The sequence below is a fragment of the Fundulus heteroclitus genome, chromosome 2 (genome assembly GCF_011125445.2).
Source record: "Fundulus heteroclitus isolate FHET01 chromosome 2, MU-UCD_Fhet_4.1, whole genome shotgun sequence".
Classification (NCBI taxonomy): Eukaryota; Metazoa; Chordata; class Actinopteri; order Cyprinodontiformes; family Fundulidae; genus Fundulus; species Fundulus heteroclitus.
The window spans coordinates 31,741,947-31,764,377 of NC_046362.1; the positions used below are offsets into that span (position 1 = coordinate 31,741,947).

The following is a 22,431-nucleotide window of genomic DNA, read 5'->3' on the forward strand; positions in this document are numbered from 1 at the left end:
ATATTAATGTAGTATAATATAAACAGTTATGTGGCAGTAAACTATTCAACACAAGTATTGGTTTTAAATGCAGTTGTTACTCCTGTTTTATAATTTAAAGCTGTCAGAAATGATTAACCGTAGAGGAGTTTAAACTGAGCGATAACTAAAACAACCAATATTTCGCTTCCCCAGGGGGACGTGATGTAGATGAAAACTTAAAAAAAAAAAGAAAGAAACGGAACCAGGCAACTACCTGGTTCTTGTTTAAAAAAAAAAAAAAGTTTCTTCAGTGGAAAACCATCTTTTCTTACATCTAAGTTATTCACAACTTAACATAAATTACAAAATTGCTTCAGGTACATTGATTTTATAGGACCTGTTGGGGGTGAGTCAATAAGTGTGGCCCTCGAACAAAATATTTTATTCCTACTGAATAAATCTGCTGAAAAATAAAGATTTGATTTCCTTAATCTTTCCGTGAGATTTTGCTCTTGCAATAAAAATATGTATTTACGGTATTTCTTGACATTTTACTCATCTTTATGTGGAAGGTGATGTATTTATTCAGTTCACCCCAAACAAAAGGCACTCACTGCTTAGCATTAAATGTTCTTCGTGCCTTTCAGTGAAGACGTTTTTCTTCTAAAAAACGATCTCCAATACTTAGAAATATAACCTTCGCCCAATGGTGGCTCATCTCATTGTTTTAGCACCCTGGCTTTTTAATCACCACAGGTTTGCAGGGGAGGGTTAGCTAGCTTCAGCCCCCAGATGGGGCCCCTCTGCTCGGGATCGTGCTCACTGCCCTCTCCCTGTTGCAGGATGATCAAGGAGCACCCCCTGCCCCCTGGCTGGGAGATGAAGTACACCGCAGAGGGAGTGCGATATTTTGTGGACCACAACTCTCGCACCACCACCTTTAAAGACCCGAGACCCGGGTTTGAGTCAGGGTAACTATTGTCTCTCCCCCTCAAACCTGCCACAAGCCGAAGGCAGGGAGTCTCTAAAAACCAAGCAGTCTTTTAAAACCGCGGATTAAGTTGCTGTTTGTGTTTCTGCACAGTAATTTTTGCCTTGGTCTGGCATATTTGCTAATTTACACGACACAAATGCCAGCTGAAAAAAAATCTCAACCTGCATAACGGGGGGGTCAAAACGTCTCTGGATCTAAACTACATCTTGTTCTTTGTTTTTGGTTTCTATCAGCTTGTTTTCTTAACTCCATGCCTTTTCATTTCTGTGTCTGTTTCCTCCTTTTTTTTTTTTTTTTTTTTTTTTTTTTTTGGCGTAGCTGTTTAATTAAAAGATGACATTCAGTCGCAGCAACATGCTCACACTGCAAAAATGTATCTAAAAGTAAGTAAAATATTCTTAAAGTTAGTGTATTTGTCCTTGATTTGAGCAGGTAAATAAGATTATCTGCCAATGGAATGAGTATTTCAACCCCTAAAATAAGATAATTAGACATCCTGCACTTGAAATGAGATGATGGAGTTGAGTTGTTCCTATTTGAAGGGCAAAAATCTTATTCCATTGGCAAATCATCTTATTTACCTGCTCAAATCCAGGACAAATACACTAATTTTAAGAACATTTTACTTATCTTTATTTCCGTTTTTGCAGTGCATTCACACACACAGACAGACAGACAGAAACGCCGCTCTTCTTCTCAGCCAGTTAACGTCTCCTCTGCAGCAGTTTGAAATCTCACGGCCAGACTCAGACCGTGCAGCTGCGCGCCGGCAGGTCCACCGCAGACTGCCCTGGCATCTGTGTGGGTGTTTGTGCTTTTCTGTGTGTTTTCTCGGCTTGCTTATGCGGTCGCTGCTGTATACGGCGCGCGTGTTTGTGGAGAAAAGTGCATGAATCTGCTCCTCCTGCTGATGTTTGCTCTTATTTTTAGTCCGGGGCGGCCTTAGAGCGGTCCAGAAGGACGATTATTGCCTGTTTTTTATGCTGGATCCTGCTGCAGCGTGGGTCCGCGGACAGCGCTATGCCGCTGCGGTCTCCATTTCCTAACCCAGACTGAGAAGTGCCTGGCAACTCTACAAGCGCCACACATTTCTCCTCCTCCTCCTCTCGTCCTCCAACTCTCTCTTTTTCTTACTCTTTTCTCTCTGCATCTCTGCCTTTTTTTTTTTTTTTTGCTGCTGACAAAGCACAAATCCAGCGTGTGTGTGCAGAGGGCTGGTGGAGCTTACACTAACACAGCTGCAGCCCTAAGCTCACCTTTGTCTTTGAGCCCCAGACGTTGATCCACAGCAGAACGGACGCTGTAGATAAAATATTACTTGCCGTCTGGAGCATCACAGTATCTTAAAAGTTTGTATTTTTCATGCCTTTTGTTTATTGTTTTTCTTGGAATAAGGTGTAAAAATGACCTTTTTCTTTTGTGTTTCACTATCTGTGTTCAGGTCACGGCAAGGCGGCTCGCCTGGAGCTTACGATCGGAGCTTCAGATGGAAATACCACCAGTTCCGCTTCCTGTGTCATGTAAGCATTAGATGGAGTCTGAATGGAGAATAAAATGCTCAGCTTTAACTGATTTTATCTTCTTAAGTCTTTAAAAGAAATTAATAAATACAGTCCTCTCTCACTGAAGCTGCCCCGAGTTTCTATGCAGCCAGGAAAATGTTTTAAGTAATTGAGGTATTTCCAGTTCTGGATACATATGAAAAAATAAAAAAAAAAGTTGCATCCATCCATCTATGTTTGCTCCCTTCCACTTTACAGATTGTGTTTAAATCTACAAAAAAACCTTTGTAGAAAAATAAGTCAGAAATTCATGGAGAAATATTCCGTTTTAACGTCAAAATGTGACTAAAAAGAAGAATTTGAGGTGGGAAAAGTCTGAACTTGCAACATGAAATATATGTAGGAATCCAGCCTGAGAGACTTTTGTCCTAAAGGTTAGATTTTTTTGCCAGGAAAGTGAAAATAAGCACATTGATTAATTACTTATTTATTATTCTTATACAACTTGCATTTGTTTTCTGTATACCATACAGAATCAATTAGAATATGCATTTCTAAGAGGCTTGCTTGTCAGATTAAAAGTTTTAAAATTTTTTTAAAAACAAGAACCTTTAAACAGTTATGAAACATACATTTCATTAAACTCTCCTCCCTGCATTGAAAATGTTGCTTTTTTAATGGGCTGATGTAATATTCTAATCTTAGATGCTAAGTTTTTAGTAACTGGAGGTGTAAAAATAATCATAACAGAAATAAAGCCTTTAAAACATCTAACATTTAACAAAAGTCTGTTAATCGATTTAATGTTTGACCTTAATAAATTGAGTTCCTGAAATAAGTGAACTTTATATTCTTATATATTCTGTATATTTCTGCATTTACTTATGTGAACTGCGTGTGTGTGTTTGTGTAGCACCTTATCAACAAAGCAAATAAAGGCAATAAAGCTCATTGTGGTGACATGTATATTCATTATTATTTAGATTTTGCATTTGTAATAAGCCAAGCTGAAAATCCAAATTTATATTTTTTGAACACAAAGAGCTTTAAGCCTTAGAAATTGGTGACGGTAATCTTGATTGAGCATTAAAGATCTGTATGTCTGGCTCTAAAACTGAGATAAACTTTTAAATTACAGGGCTCTTTATTAGCGTCCCCAGTCAGTTTTAATAGAGAGGATTTTCAGGGATGTCCTGAACAGATTTGAAAAACGTCACGTTGTCTGTTGTCTGTCTGCAGTCCAACGCCTTGCCCAGCCACGTGAAGATCTCCGTGTCCAGACAAACGCTGTTTGAAGATTCATTTCAGCAGGTCAGACACACAGCACTCATTCACACCTGGTACACTTCTCCACAGTAGCTGGAGGTCTCCATGTTTAATCACACATTTATTCAGTTTTCTGGTTCTGGGTAAATTTTATTTAGATCTGAGGATGTACAGCAAAGTGGGGAAAAAAAATCTATTTCTAAGATTTTACAGATGGAAATTATCTAAAATGATTTTTCAGTTCAATTTCATTTATATTGCACAAATTTACAGTACATATCATCTCAAGGCACTTTACAAAGTCTAATTCCATCAAATCCTCCAGGTTGGTCAGAAAGTTTCCTCTCTAAGGAAACCCAGCAGGTTGCATCAAGTCTCTCCAAGCAGCATTCACTCCTCCTGAAAGAGCGTAGAGCCACAGTGGACAGTCGTCTGCATTGTTGATGGCTTTGCAGCAATCCCTCATACTGAGCATGCGTGAAGCGACAGTGGAGAGGAAAACTCCCCTTTAACAGGGAGGAAAACCTCCAGCAGAACCAGAACCAGGCTCAGTGTGAACGGTCATCTGCCTCGACCCACTGGGGCTTAGAGAAAACAGAGCAGAGACACAGAAAGCACAGAAGCTCTGATTGACCCAGGAGTACTTTCTATGTTATATGGTAATAGAGGATGATCTGTCGTCCCTGGATGATGTCACAGCTAACAGAGCACCAGACCAGGTGTACCTTCTATGAAGGAAAAAAATGACAGAGAACTAAATGTTGAAAGCTGAAATAACAACAAACAATGCAAAATGTAGAACAGTAGAACTCAGCAGAGTGAGAAAAATAGACCCTGATGTCCTCCAGCAGCCTAAGCCTATAGCAGCATAACTACAGAGATAGCTCAGGGTAACATGAGCCACTCTGACTAGAAGCTTTGTCAAAAAGGAAAGTTTTAATATTAGTCTTGAAAGTAGACGGGGTGTCTGCCTCATGGACCAAAACTGGGAGTTGGTTCCACAGGAGAGGAGCCTGATAGCTAAAGGATCTGCCTCCCATTCTACTTTTAGACTCTAGGAACCAAAAGCAGACCTGCAGTCTGAGAGCGAAGTGCTCTGTTAGGAACATACGGGGTAATCAGAGCTCTGATATATGATGGAGCTTGATTATTAAAGGCTTTATACGTTAGAAGAAGAGTTTTAAATTATATTCTTGATTTAACAAGAAGCCAATGAAGGGAAGCTAAAATTGGAGAAATATGATCCCTCTTGTTGATTTTCATCAGAACTCTTGCTGCAGCATTTTGGATCAGCTGAAGATTTTGAACTGCAATTTCCCATTTGTGCACAAAGTCAGATCGTTAAATGGTTAGAGAAGCAACAAAAAATCCAAGATCTCCGTCTCGGACTCTACAGACCTTAGTTGAACGTTACATATTAAAGGCTAGTACTATAAAATAGGAAATAGCCTGAAAAAAATAAGAATTGTTTAAAAGAGTTCCTAGAAGACAACCTTTTGTCTCTAAAAACAAAATGGCAGCTCAACCTTAGGTAATTAAAATTGCATCCAAGCGAAGACGAGGCCAAAGGAGGCGATGTTTTGGCCACCATGTTTGGAGAAACCTGTACACAGTGTATCAGGACAAACACCTCATGGCAGCTGTCCAGCATGGTGGGGTGGTGACTGGGGCCTTTTTTTCAGGCCGCAGGATCTGGGCGCCATTCTGTCATCTGTCCAACAGCTGTAATTTGGTCCAAACTGGGTCATCAATATGCAGTGATGCCAAACACAGCACAACAACAGCATGTGGAAAATAACAGTCCAGGGTGTTGCAATGGCTCAAATGTTAGCTTAGGACCCTAAAAAAAATCTGCTGATCTCAGATAATCACCTGCAAAAATGGGAAAAACTACAGGAAAATGACTAATTCAGCGAATTTCTGCTAAAGGTGGTTCTTAAAGTTATTTAATCATAAGGAGTGCTTTCTTTTTTCACGTAGAGCTTTTTTCTCTGTGGATTTAGACCTAAAAGCTCTTTACTCAGACACTTTAGTCCTGAACACTGAGACAAGTAAGAGTTGCTTTGTGTAATATTATGGTAAAAGTTAATTAATGATTCTTTATCAGATTATGAACGTGAAGCCGTACGATCTTCGGCGCCGGCTCTATATCATCATGAGAGGAGAGGAGGGTCTGGACTATGGCGGCATCGCCAGGTGAGCATCAAACCTGCGCTTCAGACTTGGGCTTAAAACCTGCTGATAACTGCTTGTAGTTCTAGTCTGAATTTGTCTTTTGTTTTCTTCAGGCTTGTTAATTGTCTTGTTCTGCTCTTCTTCTTTTTTTTATAACATGTATTATCAATGTTGGTAATGGTGTGGGTTTTTTTTTTTTCTGTTCCCGCTGTTTTTCAATCTCTGAACCCCTCATTCAATATTCAGCTTCAATTCAAAAGATCTAATGATGATAATGAGGCAAAGAGCGAAGGACATGAGGCTCGGTTCAAAGTTTTACAAGTTTACCTCCTTTTGATATTTAGTTAAATATAATAATGGAAAATTCAACATGTTTGTTTACAAAATATACCACGATAAATTGTCCATAAAATTGATTTATCCCAACTGATTGACTCCTCCCGTATTTATTTCCCATATTTCCAAAGGAGGTTTTGTTCTGAGTTTTAACAGAGATTAAAGGAGCAATAAGTAAGAAATTTGCTGTGAAATTAACCAAAATCATTCTCACTTCTCAGCCAGGATGAAAGTAACATTCTCTTTAAACAATCGGTCCTCTCCATGAACAGTGTCTTAGTCAAGTTTTTCTCCTTTTAAACCTAGAGGTATGGTCTGAAGCTACTTCGGTTCAGAGTGTAGCCCTCGTTTACTTCCTGGTTCCTGAGCCAATCATATGAGAGTTCCCAGGGTTCCCAAAGCAGCATTTGGTATTTTATCTTTGCAAAAGAGCAGCAGCCTGCAAACATGGACACCAGTAAGAGAAGCAGACCAGAAATAGAACAGAATAAAAACATCATATATCTGAACCGTGGAAGTAAAAAATCGGTGGGGTTTCACACCAGCAACGGACCGTTGAGGAAACGGCAGGCTGTCATATATGTGTTGTTCCTACTTGAACCACCAGGTGTCAGTATTACTTATTCCTCCTATAAAATTCAAAGGATTTACATTTTAATGTATATTGTTGCCTCTCCTTTGAAATCCACTGTCTTTGGTGACCCATAAATATTATTATTTATCGTATATGCTTGCCATAATTCCCAGTGACCTGACGTTGGCAGGGCTAAAGTCAGACCCATCGGTACAAATGTCCATCCGTTTGCTTCATTCCCTACGGGAGGATGAAGCATCAACAGGACTTTGGATTTGCTTGCTCTAACACTGGTATCCTTCATAAATTCACATTTTAATCCAAAATCCAATTTAGATAATTGCGTTCATGATGATTAATGTAGAAAAGGCTGATGAAGTATGGCTGGGGGGGTTATACCTGTGGTGCTGTCCAGCACGGTGGTGGAGGAGGGATGTTTTGGGTCGGTTCTGCAGCAACGGGACCTTCGTTCCCTGCAGCTACTGAGGTGTTTATTAAAAAAAAAAAAAAAAAAACTGACCGAAAGTCTTTCTCCAACAAAAGATAATTCAATTAAATGATTTTCCTCCAAATCTCATTTTATATTTTTGTGCGTTTTTTTTTAATATATATATATCGTAACTCTGAGCTCTGAAAAGTGTCTCAAGGCGTAACTTTTTACTGTTTTTTTTTTTTTTTTAAATGTTGTCGAACCCGTGCAACACGTCCTCCTCCTCCACCATTTCTGTCCTCCCTTCCTCATCACATTTGTCCACCCCACACCTCCCTGTGCTGTCCTCCAACTCTGTACTTGTTGGTTTTTGTTTTGTTTTTCTGTGCCGTGTTTTCATTTTAAACATTTATTTAATTTTTTTATGTTTGGTTTCGCATTGTGTCTCTGTCTCCGGTGTCACGTCAGTGGTTTTACCCTATGGTAGGTGACATCATGCTGTTCTACCACAGGGTAGAACCACGGACGGGATGTTGGGAGGTGTCTGCGTCCGTCAGTTCATACACCCGCTCCTCCCGATGGTGCGCTAAAACGGGCGAGCCTCGGGAGCGCTTTGTGCTGCAGCTGGTGGAGGGCCTTCATTCTCTCTAACATGCATCCTTCCTCATTACGCCTGTTTTGTTTTTGTTTGTTTGTTAAAGTCCAACATGTTGTGTTCATTTTTTTAGATGCTGCTCGTTTTCTGTGCTCATTTTAGTTTTACGTTCTGATTAAAGCACAAGTCAGGACTGCAATTTTAGATTTAGTTTTTAACACCACCAAAGAACTTTTCTATTTTATTTTTCATTGTCGTATATCTTTACTTTTCCTCTAAATTATCACCAGTCTAATTGCATTTATTATAAAGTAAGAAACCACACACAGTTTCATATTTTTCTTTGCCTTTAAATCATATGAATGTATAACATAATGTATGACGTAGGCATTGGTTTTATTTCAAAACAAAAAGGCAACATCGATACTGCTTCCATGATGTTACATATTGTATAAAGTGTTTATTGTCATAGTTTTAATCATATTATTTACTAATTTTGTGTTGTATTACTTATAGAGATGCACCGATCAGGGTTTTTTTTATGACCAATACCAATTCCTGGTTTTCTTTGCTGTCAAAGTAGACCGGCCACATGATAGAGGTTCAGTGTTAGTAATTTTGATTACAACAATAAAAATGTAATATTATCCCTGTTTATTTATTAAAATATATATTAGAAGCCATTATTTCATTTTTTAATAAACCCAAAAAAAATGCACCATAGGAAAAATGGTTGGCTTCTTGTTTTTTTTTGCCTTTTAATAAAAAAGAAAAATCTGATTTATTTATTTATTTCTCTGTATTTTGGGGGGGGGGGGGGAATCAAAAAATGGCGACTTGACTGGTGCATCTCTAATTATTTAATTGTTATTATTTTGCATTTAAATTCACAGATGAGTTTTGTTCTACAGTGGCTAACTTGCAAGCAGCAGTTTTATTCATTTTGAATGTAGACAGGGTGGCTCTTGAAGCATGTAGCCAATATTTGTTTCTAAACATTGCCCTGAAAGGAGGCCTTGGCAGCGCTCCTCAAGCAGACGGAACATGATCGTTTCTTTGTTTTTCTTTCTCTCTTAATTGCTCATCTGGCTTGTAAAAAAAAAAAAAAAATTCTTCTGGCTCGGTTTAAATCTGATGTTATGTTTGTTTTTGCTTTGCTCTGCTGTCTGTGATTTAAAGCCATTCCGTGTCACAGAGGTTACGTGAATCACATCGATTCCTGACTTGCACTGACGGCCTCTCTCCTCTCGCTCTGCAGGGAGTGGTTCTTCCTGCTGTCCCATGAAGTCCTAAACCCCATGTACTGCCTGTTTGAATACGCCGGAAAGAACAACTACTGTCTCCAGATAAACCCAGCCTCCTCCATCAACCCCGACCACCTCACCTACTTCCGCTTCATCGGTCGCTTCATCGCCATGGTAGGCCTTCACTTCTTTACACTTATTTGCGAGTTATCGAGACATAAAAAGAGATCGTCAACCCGAAACGTCCAAATATAAACTACATCTCCGTCCACCATACATTTTAATTCGTCTTTGTTGCATGTTCTCATTGCTTTCATTTCTTTTGATGCGTATACCTCACGTCTACATTTCAACGACGGAACGGCCTCTCATTATGCTACTGAAAGACCCAATTATGCATTGTCGGTTTTCTGGTAGGAACAGAAAGACTGTTCCCGCAAAAGCAGGGGAGCATGAAACGCTCCAAAGTTTCTTGGCATGCTGGAACATTAAGAGGTCCTTTTTTTTACTGGAAGTCAGGAGTCGTTCTGATCTGAAGGCACCGTGAAGTTCAGAGGTCTGGAGCTGCTGACTCGGCAGAAAGTAGAACACAGTGTACCTCGTTGTCTTTGTGATTTTATGTAGCCCTACCGCTTTGTGTCCGAGTTGCTGTTGTTCCCAATCACGTCCCATTTATAAGACAACTAGCATCTCACTGGGGAATATTTATCAGCGAGGAAGTTTCATGTCTGGACACAGGTGGCATCCTCAGTAACATTCATTGACCCCCTCAGAGAGATTCATTAGTCCAATTCAGCTCGTTTTTGTAGCACCAGTTCACAACACGTCATCGCAAGGCACTTTACAGAGTCGATTCAGTCGAAAAATAAGAGTTTTCTAAGGAAAACCAGCAGATTCCATTGAGTCTGTAGCTCCGTTTCCGTTGTCCATCGAATTGCACTAATTGTGATTAGGAAAAAAAATTTGCTTCATGGAAACACGGCAGTTTAGGGAAATTCATATCAAAATTCATTCTGACTCTCGCCAGTTGGATTTCGTTCCACAGAGCTCCACACATCCATCTGGGTTTGCTCCATTGGAGATTTATTTCAGAAGGAGGAGCCTTATCAAAACAATCCTTGCATATGATTGGATGAACCACTTGTCCGCCATCTTTACTGACGTGCTACAAGCTCTCGCCAAACCCGGTCGGGAGAAGGGCGAAAACATTGTTTCCACTACCAAAAGCCGTTCTCTGGTGTTCTTTTTAAAGAACTAATATTCAGTAGATTGGACAACACTGATGAAACAGCAGCATCAAGGTTACCGCCTGCTTCCTCGCTGCGAGCCGCCATTGTTGTCTGAATCCAAACAATCGCTTCTCACATACGTCAAATCTACGAAAATCCCGTCCAGCGATCCTAATTGGCTCGTCCATTTTATGTGGTATTGAAATCCCTCACAATGGCAGCAAGTCCAGATGGACGTGTGGAGCCATGTGGAGCTCAGCTCTGGTGAGAGTCAGGTTAGTATTTCGCTAAACTGCAATGGAAACGGGTTTTTTTTCGCTTCACACGAGTCACGTGATCAACCACCGGATGCTACGACAGCCAAAAGAGACGACAGGAAGTAGTAGGAACATGTTGCACCCCCTTTTTTTTATGAGTTATACCGTGAACAAACTTATTCACCTGTGATTTTAATTGCATTTCCTATTTAATGAAAACACAGCAATTGTGAAATTATGTTATTTGAACATTGGCAGAACATTGACAAAGTTTTCCACACATTTGTAAAGGAAACGCTAGTTACTTGCAGCCTTCACTCCCCCTGGATGAGCATGTAGCTACAGTGGACAGGCATGGCTTTGCAGCAATCCCTCATACTGAGCATGCATGAAGCGACAGTGGAGAGGAAAACTCCCCTTTAACAGGAAGAAACCTCCAGCAGAACCAGGCTCAGTGTGAACGCTCATCTGTCTCGACCCACTGGGGGTTAGAGAAGACAGAGCAGAGACACAGAAAGCACAGAAGCTCACATTGACCCAGTAGTACTTTCTGTTAGAAAAGAGTAAAATTTAGTGGCTTCATCTAGGAGAGAAGAAACACAGCGAAGCAGACAAGCTCTGAGTCAGTTTTCTAGTCTGGAGGATAAAACGGCGTGAACACTCATCCAGCAGCTATGTCTAGGAAAGAGACGGGGTTAACCAGTGTAAGACGGGGCCTGGTGTACCGTCTATAGGAGAACATGAAGCAGCTCAGCCTATCGCCTCCTTCAGGACGGTGTCACGGCTAAACACAACATGTAGCTGCCATGTAGAGAAAGAAAAACAGAGAGAGATCATAAAAGGTTCACAAAAGTCTGTAGAATGAGTGTCTCGTCACTCCCGTGCTTTTAACATCCCCCCACCAAGAAGTCTTCAGCGTTCAGTGTAGAGTACAAGCTGAAGGATTTCTCTTTGGGATCACCTCCAAACGGCCAAGCTTCCCAAACCCTCCACCCTCCCGCCGGCCCTCACCCACACCATGAGCTCACTGCTTCAACCAGCCCACACCCGCCACCCGCTGCCTATTTTCAGAGCAGAAGAAACTCACTTTGCTGACTTCTCTTAAAGTCAGCTTTCTCCCGGTGCAGTCCGTCGTTTCTGTTTAGTACATTTCCACCTTCAGCCTGAAATCCCTCAGCTGTGGGACCAAACGCTCGCTCGGTCCACACGGTAAAGACGGAACAGACTGAGTCAGTCCTTGGACGTCTGTGTTGATGTTGGCGCATCGCTGCTCTGAGCCCTCTGCGGTTTCTTCAACATTAAACAACGCTGTCTGGCTGATTTTCTGCAAACTCACACACAGAAACAAGATTAGGACTCGGTTTGAAGCTCTTTGAGCTCCTGGTTTTGGTTAGTCTGGGTAGATAATTGAGTTTTATTTTATTTTTTAAAGACGAGAGCGATTCTAGTAGGCAGTTCTTTTACGGTTTCGGTCACAAACACATTATGTGAATGATTTTGGGATATGAAGACCTATTCATGCTTCCTAAAAAAAAAAAATATGTGTATATTGGCTGTTTAAACATTCTCAACACCTAAGTGGGCACAAAATACTTCCCCCGCCCGCCCCGGCCATGAATCATCACCACAAACACTTCATGTCTGAGTTTTCAGTGAACTACCTCGAAATGTGCATCCACAAAATAACCATAAATTATCCCAGAACAGTGAGAGGGCATAATTACACTTTATGTGCTTGATGTGGTCCTGAAACCTAAACCTGGCGAAATCAGAGGAGATTCGCCAACTGCCAGAATAATGAGAAAGTCTAAAATATTTTTTTTAATTTTCTTAAAAGTCAGAAGTTTGAATGCACAATAGCTACTGTATCTTTTATAGAATTTGGGAAAGCTCAAATGTGAAGTACATCACGTTGTTGGAGTGTTTTGCTGCTGGAGGGACGGATGCACTTCACAAAATAGATGGATGAAAGGACAGAGATATAGAAGCAACATATAAAGACCTCGGACGTTCAATAAAGTTTCAATAAATAGAAATAATTTTGGCAATCCTAACCCATCTAGTCTGGAGTCTTTTCACTCTGTGTACATCTATTTATTTATAATCCTAACACTTTTTATCTCAAAATGGTGTCATTTCCTGTTAAAGCAACGGTTTCACTTGTCAGTGTTGGGCGGTTCTGTCGGCCAGTTCGGTACTGTGACGCAGAACGGTGTAATAAATCAGTCAGTATTGTTTTTATTCATGTTGCCATGCAAAATAAAGCTGTTTAAATATTTGGCTGTTTTGGAGGCTGTTTGCAGCTTTTTTTCCCACACAAGTCCAATAAAAGGTTGTGGCATAAGGAGCTGAAACCCGACATCTTCCTGTTTGAACTGTAGTTAAATAATTGTGTGTATTTTTAAAGGAGTTTGAGCAAAGAAACCCAGGTGGCCTTAATTGTTTCTAATGTAACACGTCCTCCCTGCAGGCTCTTTACCACGGGAAGTTCATCGACACTGGCTTCACGCTGCCGTTCTACAAGCGAATGCTGGACAAGAAGCCCACCCTGAAAGACCTGGAGTCCATAGATCCTGAGTTTTATAACTCCATCATGTGGGTCAAGTAAGTAAAGCAGAACTAAGTCACTGTTGTTCTTGATTTTATCCTCTGACCGGAAGGAAAATCAGGATGTTATTCGAGGCCTGATTGTTTTTGTCCAGAGGGATTTTTATTTAAATAAAGATTTCAGAGGCAACTTAGATCTGCAGCTCCCTAAAAGACCAGCAAACGATCACCAAATGTCAGTAGTCCAGGCTTTATATGGTTGGATTTATTTATTTATTTATTTATTTTTTTTTTTACTATATTTAGATTTTACATTTATATTTCCCAATTAAAATCGTTAATATTCAATTCAATTTTATTTTATTTATATAGCGCCAATTCATGAAACAAGGCACTTTCGAAAGTCCAATTCAATCAGATTATACAGAAAGGAACGTTTTAAGCTTAGTCTTAAAAGTAGAGACGGTGTCTGCCTTACGTGGTGTTATTTCTTTTAGCTAGTCATCAATAAAATAGAGAGAACCTCAAATATACGAGCTGAGAATACGGCAAAAATAATATCAGGACACTGATATCAAAGACAAAACACGGTTTCATTAAGTTTAATTCTCTTTCATGAGTTTAATATTATCATTTGTTCACAGATATTCATAGGTATGCACTGAAGCCATTGCTCTGAGGATTAACCAGAATTCCTTGCTGCACATACTGACTGTAGACCAAACGGTAGACAGGGCTCTTTTCCCATCTAGCACAATTTATCTACGATGTTCCAACGAATCGTTTTAACTCATTTACACCCACGCTGTATTTTCTGGGCATAAATAGACAAAGACTGTCCTTGTGCCTGTTGGTCTACCATAACTAATCAGAAACAAGATAAGATAAGATGGTCTTTATTGATCTCACAATGGAGAAATTCACTCGTCAAATCAGCTCATACAAGAAGGTGCAGAGTAGGGAAGGTGCATTCAGTTATATACAGTGAATCTTCATTTCTACAATGGATCAAAAAGAATACCAAAAAAAAAAAAAAAGGAAATAGGAATGTAAATGTCTCATTTACATTCTTAGTGGTCTATATATATATATATATATATATATATATATATATATATATAAACATATCTATATACTTAAATATATACATATATCTCTCAGATCAGATAGTTTCAAGATTACACCAGAGATCCAGCTCAGAGTGTTAAAAATATTTAAAAATGCAACAGACAAAGATGAGTTAGTGTTTTTCCTGATGGTGTAACGAATCTGTTTTTGTTTCCAGAGAGAACAACCTGGAGGAGTGCGGCGTGGAGCTGTATTTTGCACAGGACATGGAAATCCTCGGGAAGGTTTCCAGCCACCCGCTGAAGGAGGGCGGAGAGGACGAGCTGGTCACCGAGGAAAACAAGGAGGAGTACATCAGGTGAGCCGGCAGCAGCTTCATGGGAGAAGAGCGACATCCCAGCGGATCTCAGAGAAATTTAAAACCAGAGCTTGAAAACGAAATGCGGTTTGTTGCTGCAGCCTGCTTACAGACTGGAGGTTCACCCGCGGGGTGGAGGAGCAGACCAAAGCCTTCCTGGACGGCTTCAACGAGGTGGTTCCTCTGGAGTGGCTTCGCTACTTCGATGAGAAGGAGCTGGAGGTGAGAAGAACAAGAACCAGAGCTGTTTTAGAGCGTACTCCAAAACATTCATATATAGCTTCCATGTTACGAATCCTGTTAAACTTCTACATTACAGGCATATAAATGTCTTATTCTGCTTCAGCAAGGCATCCAAATAATTAAATAGCTTTTTATTTTGCAGTTATTTTATCTGGAAGGTGACTATAACTCACATCCCAAACCAATGACCATTTACAGCAAATATCAGTGTGCGCCTTAAATCATTTAACAGGATTTCTACAACATTTCTATTTATTATTCCATAGTTTCCAGAGTCTAAGTTTTTATTTTTTGCATTTTTAATACAGAAATTGTTGGAGCTTTTTACACTTCAAGTAAAATCTAAAACAGCAGAAAAACGTTTAAAATGTGGATTATTTTATGGTGTTATTCACATGTTGATTTGTTTTAATTCTTCAGTGAAAGATTATGTTGTTTTTCTTTATTTTTTCCATTTAGAAAGGAAAAACACAAATCAATTGCTTTAAATTTAAACTGACTGTAACACTGACTCTGTCAAATCTTTTTAAATATTTAGAAATTGGTTACAGCTTGTTTCTTTCCTGTTTCCTGTCTTATGTTCGAATGAATATTTTTTTATTAGAGCTGTGCAATTAAATCAAATTGGTATTTTGTAGCACTCAGCTATTATGAGGCTAAAAATTAGAGATCATTCAGGAAACCTAGGTGTTGTGATAGACTCAGATCTCAATTTTAATAACCACATAAAGTCTTATTGCTAAATTAGCTACAATTGTGTGTAAGACGCTACCAGAATAAAGCGTTTCCTGTCAGAACTCGTTGAAAATGCTGCAGCCAGAGACTTGACGAACAAGAGCTCCTCCTGGAGAAAGGAAGGCGCTGTGTTTTCTACTTATACGTGTAGGGGGATGCTGTACGCTTGTCGTAAGAGCACAATACTGCCCTCTAGAGTCTAGGAGAATAGTGCTACTGTGGTGGAAAAACCAAACGGAGCATAAATGCTGCAGAGGTGTCTGCATGTCTCATTTCCAAGCATAAACCTGCCTCTATGGCCACGGCCCCGGCTGCCCCGCTCACACTGTTGGTGTCGTTTCTTTGCTTTCAGCTGATGCTCTGCGGCATGCAGGAGATCGATCTGGCCGACTGGCAGAAGAACACCATCTACAGACATTACACCAAGAACAGCAAGCAGATCCACTGGTTCTGGCAGGTAATTATGTCCAAACTCACGCTCTGGCCCCTGCACTGCACCGCTGGACGATGGAGGATGTGCATCTGATGAGGCTCGGCGTGAAAAGACGATAACCGTAGTTCTTGTGTGACGGACCTGCAGGTTGTGAAAGAGATGGACAACGAGAAGAGAATCCGTCTGCTGCAGTTTGTAACGGGAACCTGCCGGCTGCCGGTCGGGGGATTCACGGAGCTCATAGGTACACAGCGGCACCCTCCGGGACAATGCTTGATCGTGTTGTGGTGTTAAATGCTAATAAGGAATACAATAATTAATCCTTAAACCAATAAAGCCAGAACGGCTTTGTGAAAAACTCAGTACACCCCATGATGCAATAACTCTCTGATCAATGCTCTGTCTGACCCCCTTCTTTATAAGACGCTTCAGGTTATTGAGCAAACATTTGTTTCTGCACTGCCCTCTTAAGGTCTTACCTGAGTAGCTTAAATGTATTTAGCCACGTTATATGCTTTAAAAAAAAAAAAAAAAAGACCAAAAACCGTTTGATCATGATAAAATAAAATTATATTCACCAAGCCTCCATCCTGATAATGTTTTGATGGACCTTTTTGTGGATATAATAGCCCCAGCACCGGGCGCGAGATATAAATAGATGTGGCGCCATCTAGTGACAGTATCGCTGAACTATCATAATGTCGGTGTGCTTAATTTATAAATAAGCATTAAATAATGTCAGACAGAGCCTGACCCTCTGTAATCCCTCGCAGTAAAGCAGCAGCTCGGTGTGATCGTAGACCAACGTTATTAATTAAATAAACCGATCTACAGCAACTTTAAGAGCCTCATAGCAGAAAATGTTCTCACATCAGTCAACTCTGCGTCACATCTGAGCCTCGGCAGCTTAAGCGTCCGCTTTAGTGAACACCAACGTTCAGACTGTATTCCCAGCTACATTCCAGTCTTTTTCCTCTTGGAATCAGTTTTTTTTTTTTTTGCTTTTTTTTTTTTTTTTTACTGGATCTTGGACCTTTCTTCATTGTTTCGCTGGGAGATGCTAATAACCGTTAGCCGCTTCCCTGTTTTAACCCCTGCTGCGCATGTGCGGTGTTGTACCTCCTCTGTTATTAAATATAATGAGCTTTCATAAAAAATGTGTATGCAACCAGAGTGAGCTACTGACATATAAATAAAAAAAAAAGTAAAATAACGTGGCTATGCACCTTTAAGTTGTGTTCTGGACTTTAACTGGGTCACCCACAGCAACATCCTGATTCTTTCCATTCTTGCTCCAATGTTTGGGGTTATTGTCTTGTTCTTGACCCAGTTCGTACCAATCGCACAGATGGCCTCACATTTGACTATACTATGATTCGATGCACAGAGGAGCAATGCAAGTTGGCCTGGTGCTTTGGCTGCAAATAACCACGATGCCTGACCCTTGATGAAGTTTTTATGCTGTTTGGTTTACACCAACGGTGTCCAAACTTTTCATCGCCTGGGCTAAAGTTGTCATGTCAAAAGTACTCGAGGGTCAAAAACTGAAAATAAAATAACAAAAAACAAACTAATATCCCCCACAAAAAATATATTATGATTTTTACGTTTACCGGCTCCACAAATTATGATCAAGCCCTATTTTAATTGAACAAATTTGTTAGATTTTATGTTCGAAAGGTATGTTTAAATCATTGCAGTTTCAACATTTAAAAGGGTTTTGCGTCTTTTGTCATAGAAAAAGATGGTCGTCCATTTTGCAAATTCAGTTTAAATTTTTTTTTGTCTAGTCTCTGCAGTAGAAACTGGACTTAAGTCAGGCTTCTCAAAACAGTTGCTGTATTCAGCCAAATTTTTTTTTTAAATTAATAAAAACCGATTTTGCTGCACTAAAGTCTGGATTTGAGTAAAAGTCATTGAACAAATATGGTCCTATGTATTAAACAATGAAATTACAGATACTTTGTGTTTTAGGTAACATTTTCAATTTTGAGAAAATTCTAACTTATCTGGAACAATTTTGCCCTAATTAAGAATAAATAGCCACCATCTGCATTACTCACATGTGCTGGTGTGTCAGATAATTGTTGAATTGCAGTTGGGGGGCCAGGAAAATATCAGTCCAGGGGCCCAACGTGGGCCACCCCTGGTTTATTCCTAACACGATGTTCTGCATTATGACAAAACATCTCTATATGGTCTCATCCATCCAACCACATGATAATGTTTCAGGCTCTCCTGCTTTAATTGTTTCTCCGCTGCTACGTTCACTCTTAGATCTTTTGGTAGCATCAAGCGCGTTTTCCACACATACCTTGCTATTTATCGAGTCATGACTGCTCTCAGTCTGCTGACTAGGTTTGAGCACATAAGGTTGGATTTAAACAATTTCAGAATGAGGACCAGATCATTTTTATTAAGTCCTAATGCATATGATGGTGTATAAATTAATAAGATGTTCCCTATCTTTGTGTTTTTTTTTTAATTAATGATTCCAGATGAACGTGTGATGACTCCTCTAGTTTTTTCTTGTCCTCCCTGCAGGAAGTAACGGTCCCCAGAAGTTCTGCATAGACAGAGTGGGGAAGGAGACTTGGCTTCCAAGAAGCCACACATGGTGAGAAACGACTACAGTAAATCTCAAGTTAACGTTTTACACGACGGATTCTCTTCCATTGGATGAAAGGATAGACTTACTGATGAGGAAGATGGTTTTTAAAATAGAAAAATAACTAGAAAATTATGCAACATCAGATACATGAAGCTGCCATAAAAATTATTCAACCACTGCTGCAAAAATAAGCGATACTGGCAAGATAAACAATAAATCATCTAAGAGCAATTATTATGGCTCAACACCACTAATATCACAAGTAGTTTCCATGTGGTAAACACAAAATGCCACTTTAATAACTTCTGAAAATGTTGCTTCATGATAACTATCCTCAAACAGAGCGTCCCTTTGCTTTTATCACCTGCTGCAAACGTGATTCACAGCCAGACACCAACTTCTGGCAGCTGTTTGGAGGAATCTCAGCTCACGCCTCCATGTTGGGAAATGCCTCCAGTTCTTCCATTTTCTTGGATTTTGGTGCTCCAACCACGTTTTTGAGATTTCCAATGGATTTAAAGTTTGCTGACAACGATGGTCACCATCTTATCCTGCAGGGCGCCTTCTGAAATCAACCCTTAGGGATCAATTTGGTACGACTGAAGGTCCGATGCTTCCCAAGCTCCAGCTTCCTCACAGACGGCGTGACATTAGCGATGTTTACATGCACACAAATTCACGATCGGATTAAAATGTATTCAGATTAAATAATCGGATTGTGCCGCTTTATTCAGAATAGAATCACTCTGACATGTGCAGTTATCAAATTCCCCTTTAAAAAAAAACAGAAGTACTTCTGTCTTTGCTAAACTACAAAAATAGTAATAAAAGCAGTAGTATATGAGTTTGTTTGTCTTTGGAGCGCCCAGGATGGACTTGCACGATGTTCTAATTACAGTTGAAAAGTTGCTAAGTAAGCAACAATTTTGAGCTTTTATTTAGAAATACGTCACATTTACGTCGGGCGCACATGTGCACTCAGGTCATTTTGCCACATTCGGAATAACTTGATCCTAACAAGCGTTTATATTCACGTTGACCTGAATATCAATCGGCAGAAACCACCCCTCTCATGGCATTTTTACTCTGATCTGCCATTTATTCCCAATACTTTTGTCCATGTAAGCGCAGCTGTTTTCTCCCTGGATGTCCTGATATGTGACTGAGTCCATGCTGCCCTCCACAGGCTGCGGGTTTCCAGCGTCTGAGGAAGCATCATTGAGCACCAGCACTGACTGAGGTCAGATCTTGGTGTTCAGTGTGTGATTTATTGCTGCCAACAACTCTTGCTGCACGTCTTTTGCAGTCAGTCGAGAGGCTTTGAACAACTTTCCTCTGCGTAATTGAACATACTTTTATGTATTTTGTTTGTTGCACACAAAAAAACACCGTTTGGGGGTCAAATAAACTGATATAGACTTTTAAATTAATAACCAGCTGTGCAGCTCTCTTTTTAAGCTTGTGTTCACAAGGTTTTTCACAATATCTTGGCTAAAAAGTTATAACACATATTTTAATTCAGGATAAAGCGACTCTTAACTGGTTTTAAGACGAATGGATTTCTGCAGAATTTGACTTCTTGCCTAAAATAGTATAATCAGCAAATCTTAATTTGATAGGAGGAAAAACTATTTATATCTATAATTCACCTGTAAAGGAAACACGATGAGTCCTTCCTGATCAGATGTGTGAAAACAGGCGTGCACTTTTAGATGCTAAAGTCAAACCGTTACACCTTAAAGGTCCTGAGTCATTTCTTTATTCCTTTACTTCTCTCCCAATTAGCTGTATAGGTCATTTCTAACACCAGTTGGAAAATGAATGGAAAAGCATCAAAAGTCCAAAGAAAGACTTCAGAAAGCCTGAAGAACCATAAACAAAGATCATTTTCAGGTTATAAGAAAGTCTGTCTGCTTGGAAGCGAAGCTGATTTAAACTTTTTATATATATATATATATATATATATATATATATATATATATATATATATATATATATATATATATATATATATAATGCTCTACATAAATTCAGTACATGTCCCAGTTTGAGGCTCCACGCAGACACCTTGTGGAGTCCCTGGATCTTTAAAATCTAGATATTTTGCAGAAAAAAGAAAAATACTAAACATAAATTTACCCATCTGGCCTTCCCTCCTGGACCTCTTGCCCCGGCGACCCGATCTCAGATGAACAGAAGACGACAGATGGATGGGTTGGTTCCTCATCGTCAAACCTCAAGTTTTAACTGCATAAAGTGCCGAAGAGGAACCTACCTGTTAAAATGACGACATTAAATTGGATAATGCCAGAAAAAAATCTCATGGATAAACGTCTTCCTTGTGTTTTTCCTGTTTGTTTCAGCTTCAACCGTCTGGATCTGCCGCCCTACAGGAGCCTGGAGCAGCTCAGAGAGAAGCTGCTGTTCGCCATCGAGGAGACGGAGGGGTTCGGACAGGAGTGAAGCCATTAACTGGTTTCTTTTAATTTCTTGTTGATCTCATTAGTTAATCACAGGGCTTCAATCTCACCAAGCCGCTCAGCTGCAAGACGGCAATGTCTGTCGACAGAATAGGAGCTGAAGTTGGAGCACAGAGGGAGGACCGTTGCTTTTAGTGTGAATGGACACGTGTGTGTGTGTGTGTGTGTGTGGATGCTCACTTTATTGTAATTGTTTGAGTCCGAGAGGACGGCATGTACGCCCCCGACAGCACCCACTCTCTGCTTATAAACCCCACCTAAACTAGACGGCATTAAAGCCTTAATGTCGCTCCACAACCACAGCACAGCTAATGCAGTATAACATATCTACCAGACAGAAACACTTTTAGCTTTTTAAAGGGAGGACCTGAACACGTCAGAGAGGAACTAGTGCACCTCTGTTACAGAGGTTATAGAGAGGAGATGGGATTTTATTTTGTATTTCTCTGTTAATTGTGAAAGTCAGCATTTTCTCTTGTACAGACCCAAAATAAATGAAATTTCAATCCTAAAATGTGTTGCTTCATTCCTTTGCAGATTTGCATGATTTGATTAGGCCTATAAACCAGTGTGAGTTCTGCTTCTCTATAGTTTTACAGTTTTACAATGTTATGCTGTTTAATCATTTAATCTCCTGTATTATAGAAGAACAAAAATGTCTCCCTTTGTTCGGTTGTATAGGTCTTCGTACCTTTTTTTTAAACTCCTCTGCCTCTGCTTTGACAATATAGGTCAGTGTCATTGCCTTCATTCACATCGTCATTGATGCCGTAGAAAAATAGTCATCCATTTTTCTCCAAGTCAATCAATATCAAAGAGGCAAGGTTCAATTCAATAAAATGTTATTTATATAGCGCCAATTCATGATACATGTCATCTCAAGGCACTTTACAAAGTCAAATTCAATCAGATCCTCCAGGTTGGTCAGAAAGTTTCCTCTCTAAGGAAACCCAGCAGGTTGCATCAAGTCTCTCCAAGCAGCATTCACTCCTCCTGAAAGAGCGTAGAGCCACAGTGGACAGTCGTCTGCATTGCTGATGGCTTTGCAGCAATCCCTCATACTGAGCATGCATGAAGCGACAGTGGAGAGGAAAACTCCCCTTTAACAGGGAGGAAAACCTCCAGCAGAACCAGAACCAGGCTCAGTGTGAACGCTCATCTGCCTCGACCCACTGGGGCTTAGAGAAGACAGAGCAGAGACACAGAAAGCACAGAAGCTCACATTGATCCAGGAGTACTTTCTATGTTAGATGGTAATAGAGGATGATCTGCCTCCCCTGGATGATGTCACAGCTAACAGAACGCCAGACCAGTTGTTTGAGTAACTACCCAGTAGACGTTGTTTTATATCACAGGGCACCTGTACTCCTAAAAAGGAGTACTTTTGGAGTAC

General features: G+C 40.0%; 1 protein-coding gene across 6 annotated transcripts in view; it reads left to right on the forward strand.

The window, feature by feature from the left end:
* Nucleotides 1-21,552, forward strand: part of wwp2 (WW domain containing E3 ubiquitin protein ligase 2) — a 99,502-nt gene extending 77,950 nt beyond the window's left edge. For 5 of the 6 annotated variants that reach the window (XM_036125165.1, XM_036125174.1, XM_036125169.1 and 2 more), the window contains 12 exons: nucleotides 804-932; nucleotides 2,397-2,475; nucleotides 3,697-3,768; nucleotides 5,831-5,919; nucleotides 9,092-9,251; nucleotides 13,034-13,167; nucleotides 14,396-14,536; nucleotides 14,638-14,758; nucleotides 15,867-15,971; nucleotides 16,095-16,191; nucleotides 18,492-18,564; nucleotides 20,922-21,552. In XM_036125165.1, coding sequence (XP_035981058.1) covers nucleotides 804-932; nucleotides 2,397-2,475; nucleotides 3,697-3,768; nucleotides 5,831-5,919; nucleotides 9,092-9,251; nucleotides 13,034-13,167; nucleotides 14,396-14,536; nucleotides 14,638-14,758; nucleotides 15,867-15,971; nucleotides 16,095-16,191; nucleotides 18,492-18,564; nucleotides 20,922-21,021 — 1,300 coding nt within the window. In that variant the 3' untranslated portion in view covers nucleotides 21,022-21,552. The remainder of the gene's footprint in view (nucleotides 1-803; nucleotides 933-2,396; nucleotides 2,476-3,696; nucleotides 3,769-5,830; nucleotides 5,920-9,091; nucleotides 9,252-13,033; nucleotides 13,168-14,395; nucleotides 14,537-14,637; nucleotides 14,759-15,866; nucleotides 15,972-16,094; nucleotides 16,192-18,491; nucleotides 18,565-20,921) is intronic. The other variant, XM_036125171.1, reaches the window with a different exon arrangement.
* The last annotated feature ends 879 nt before the right edge of the window (nucleotides 21,553-22,431 follow it).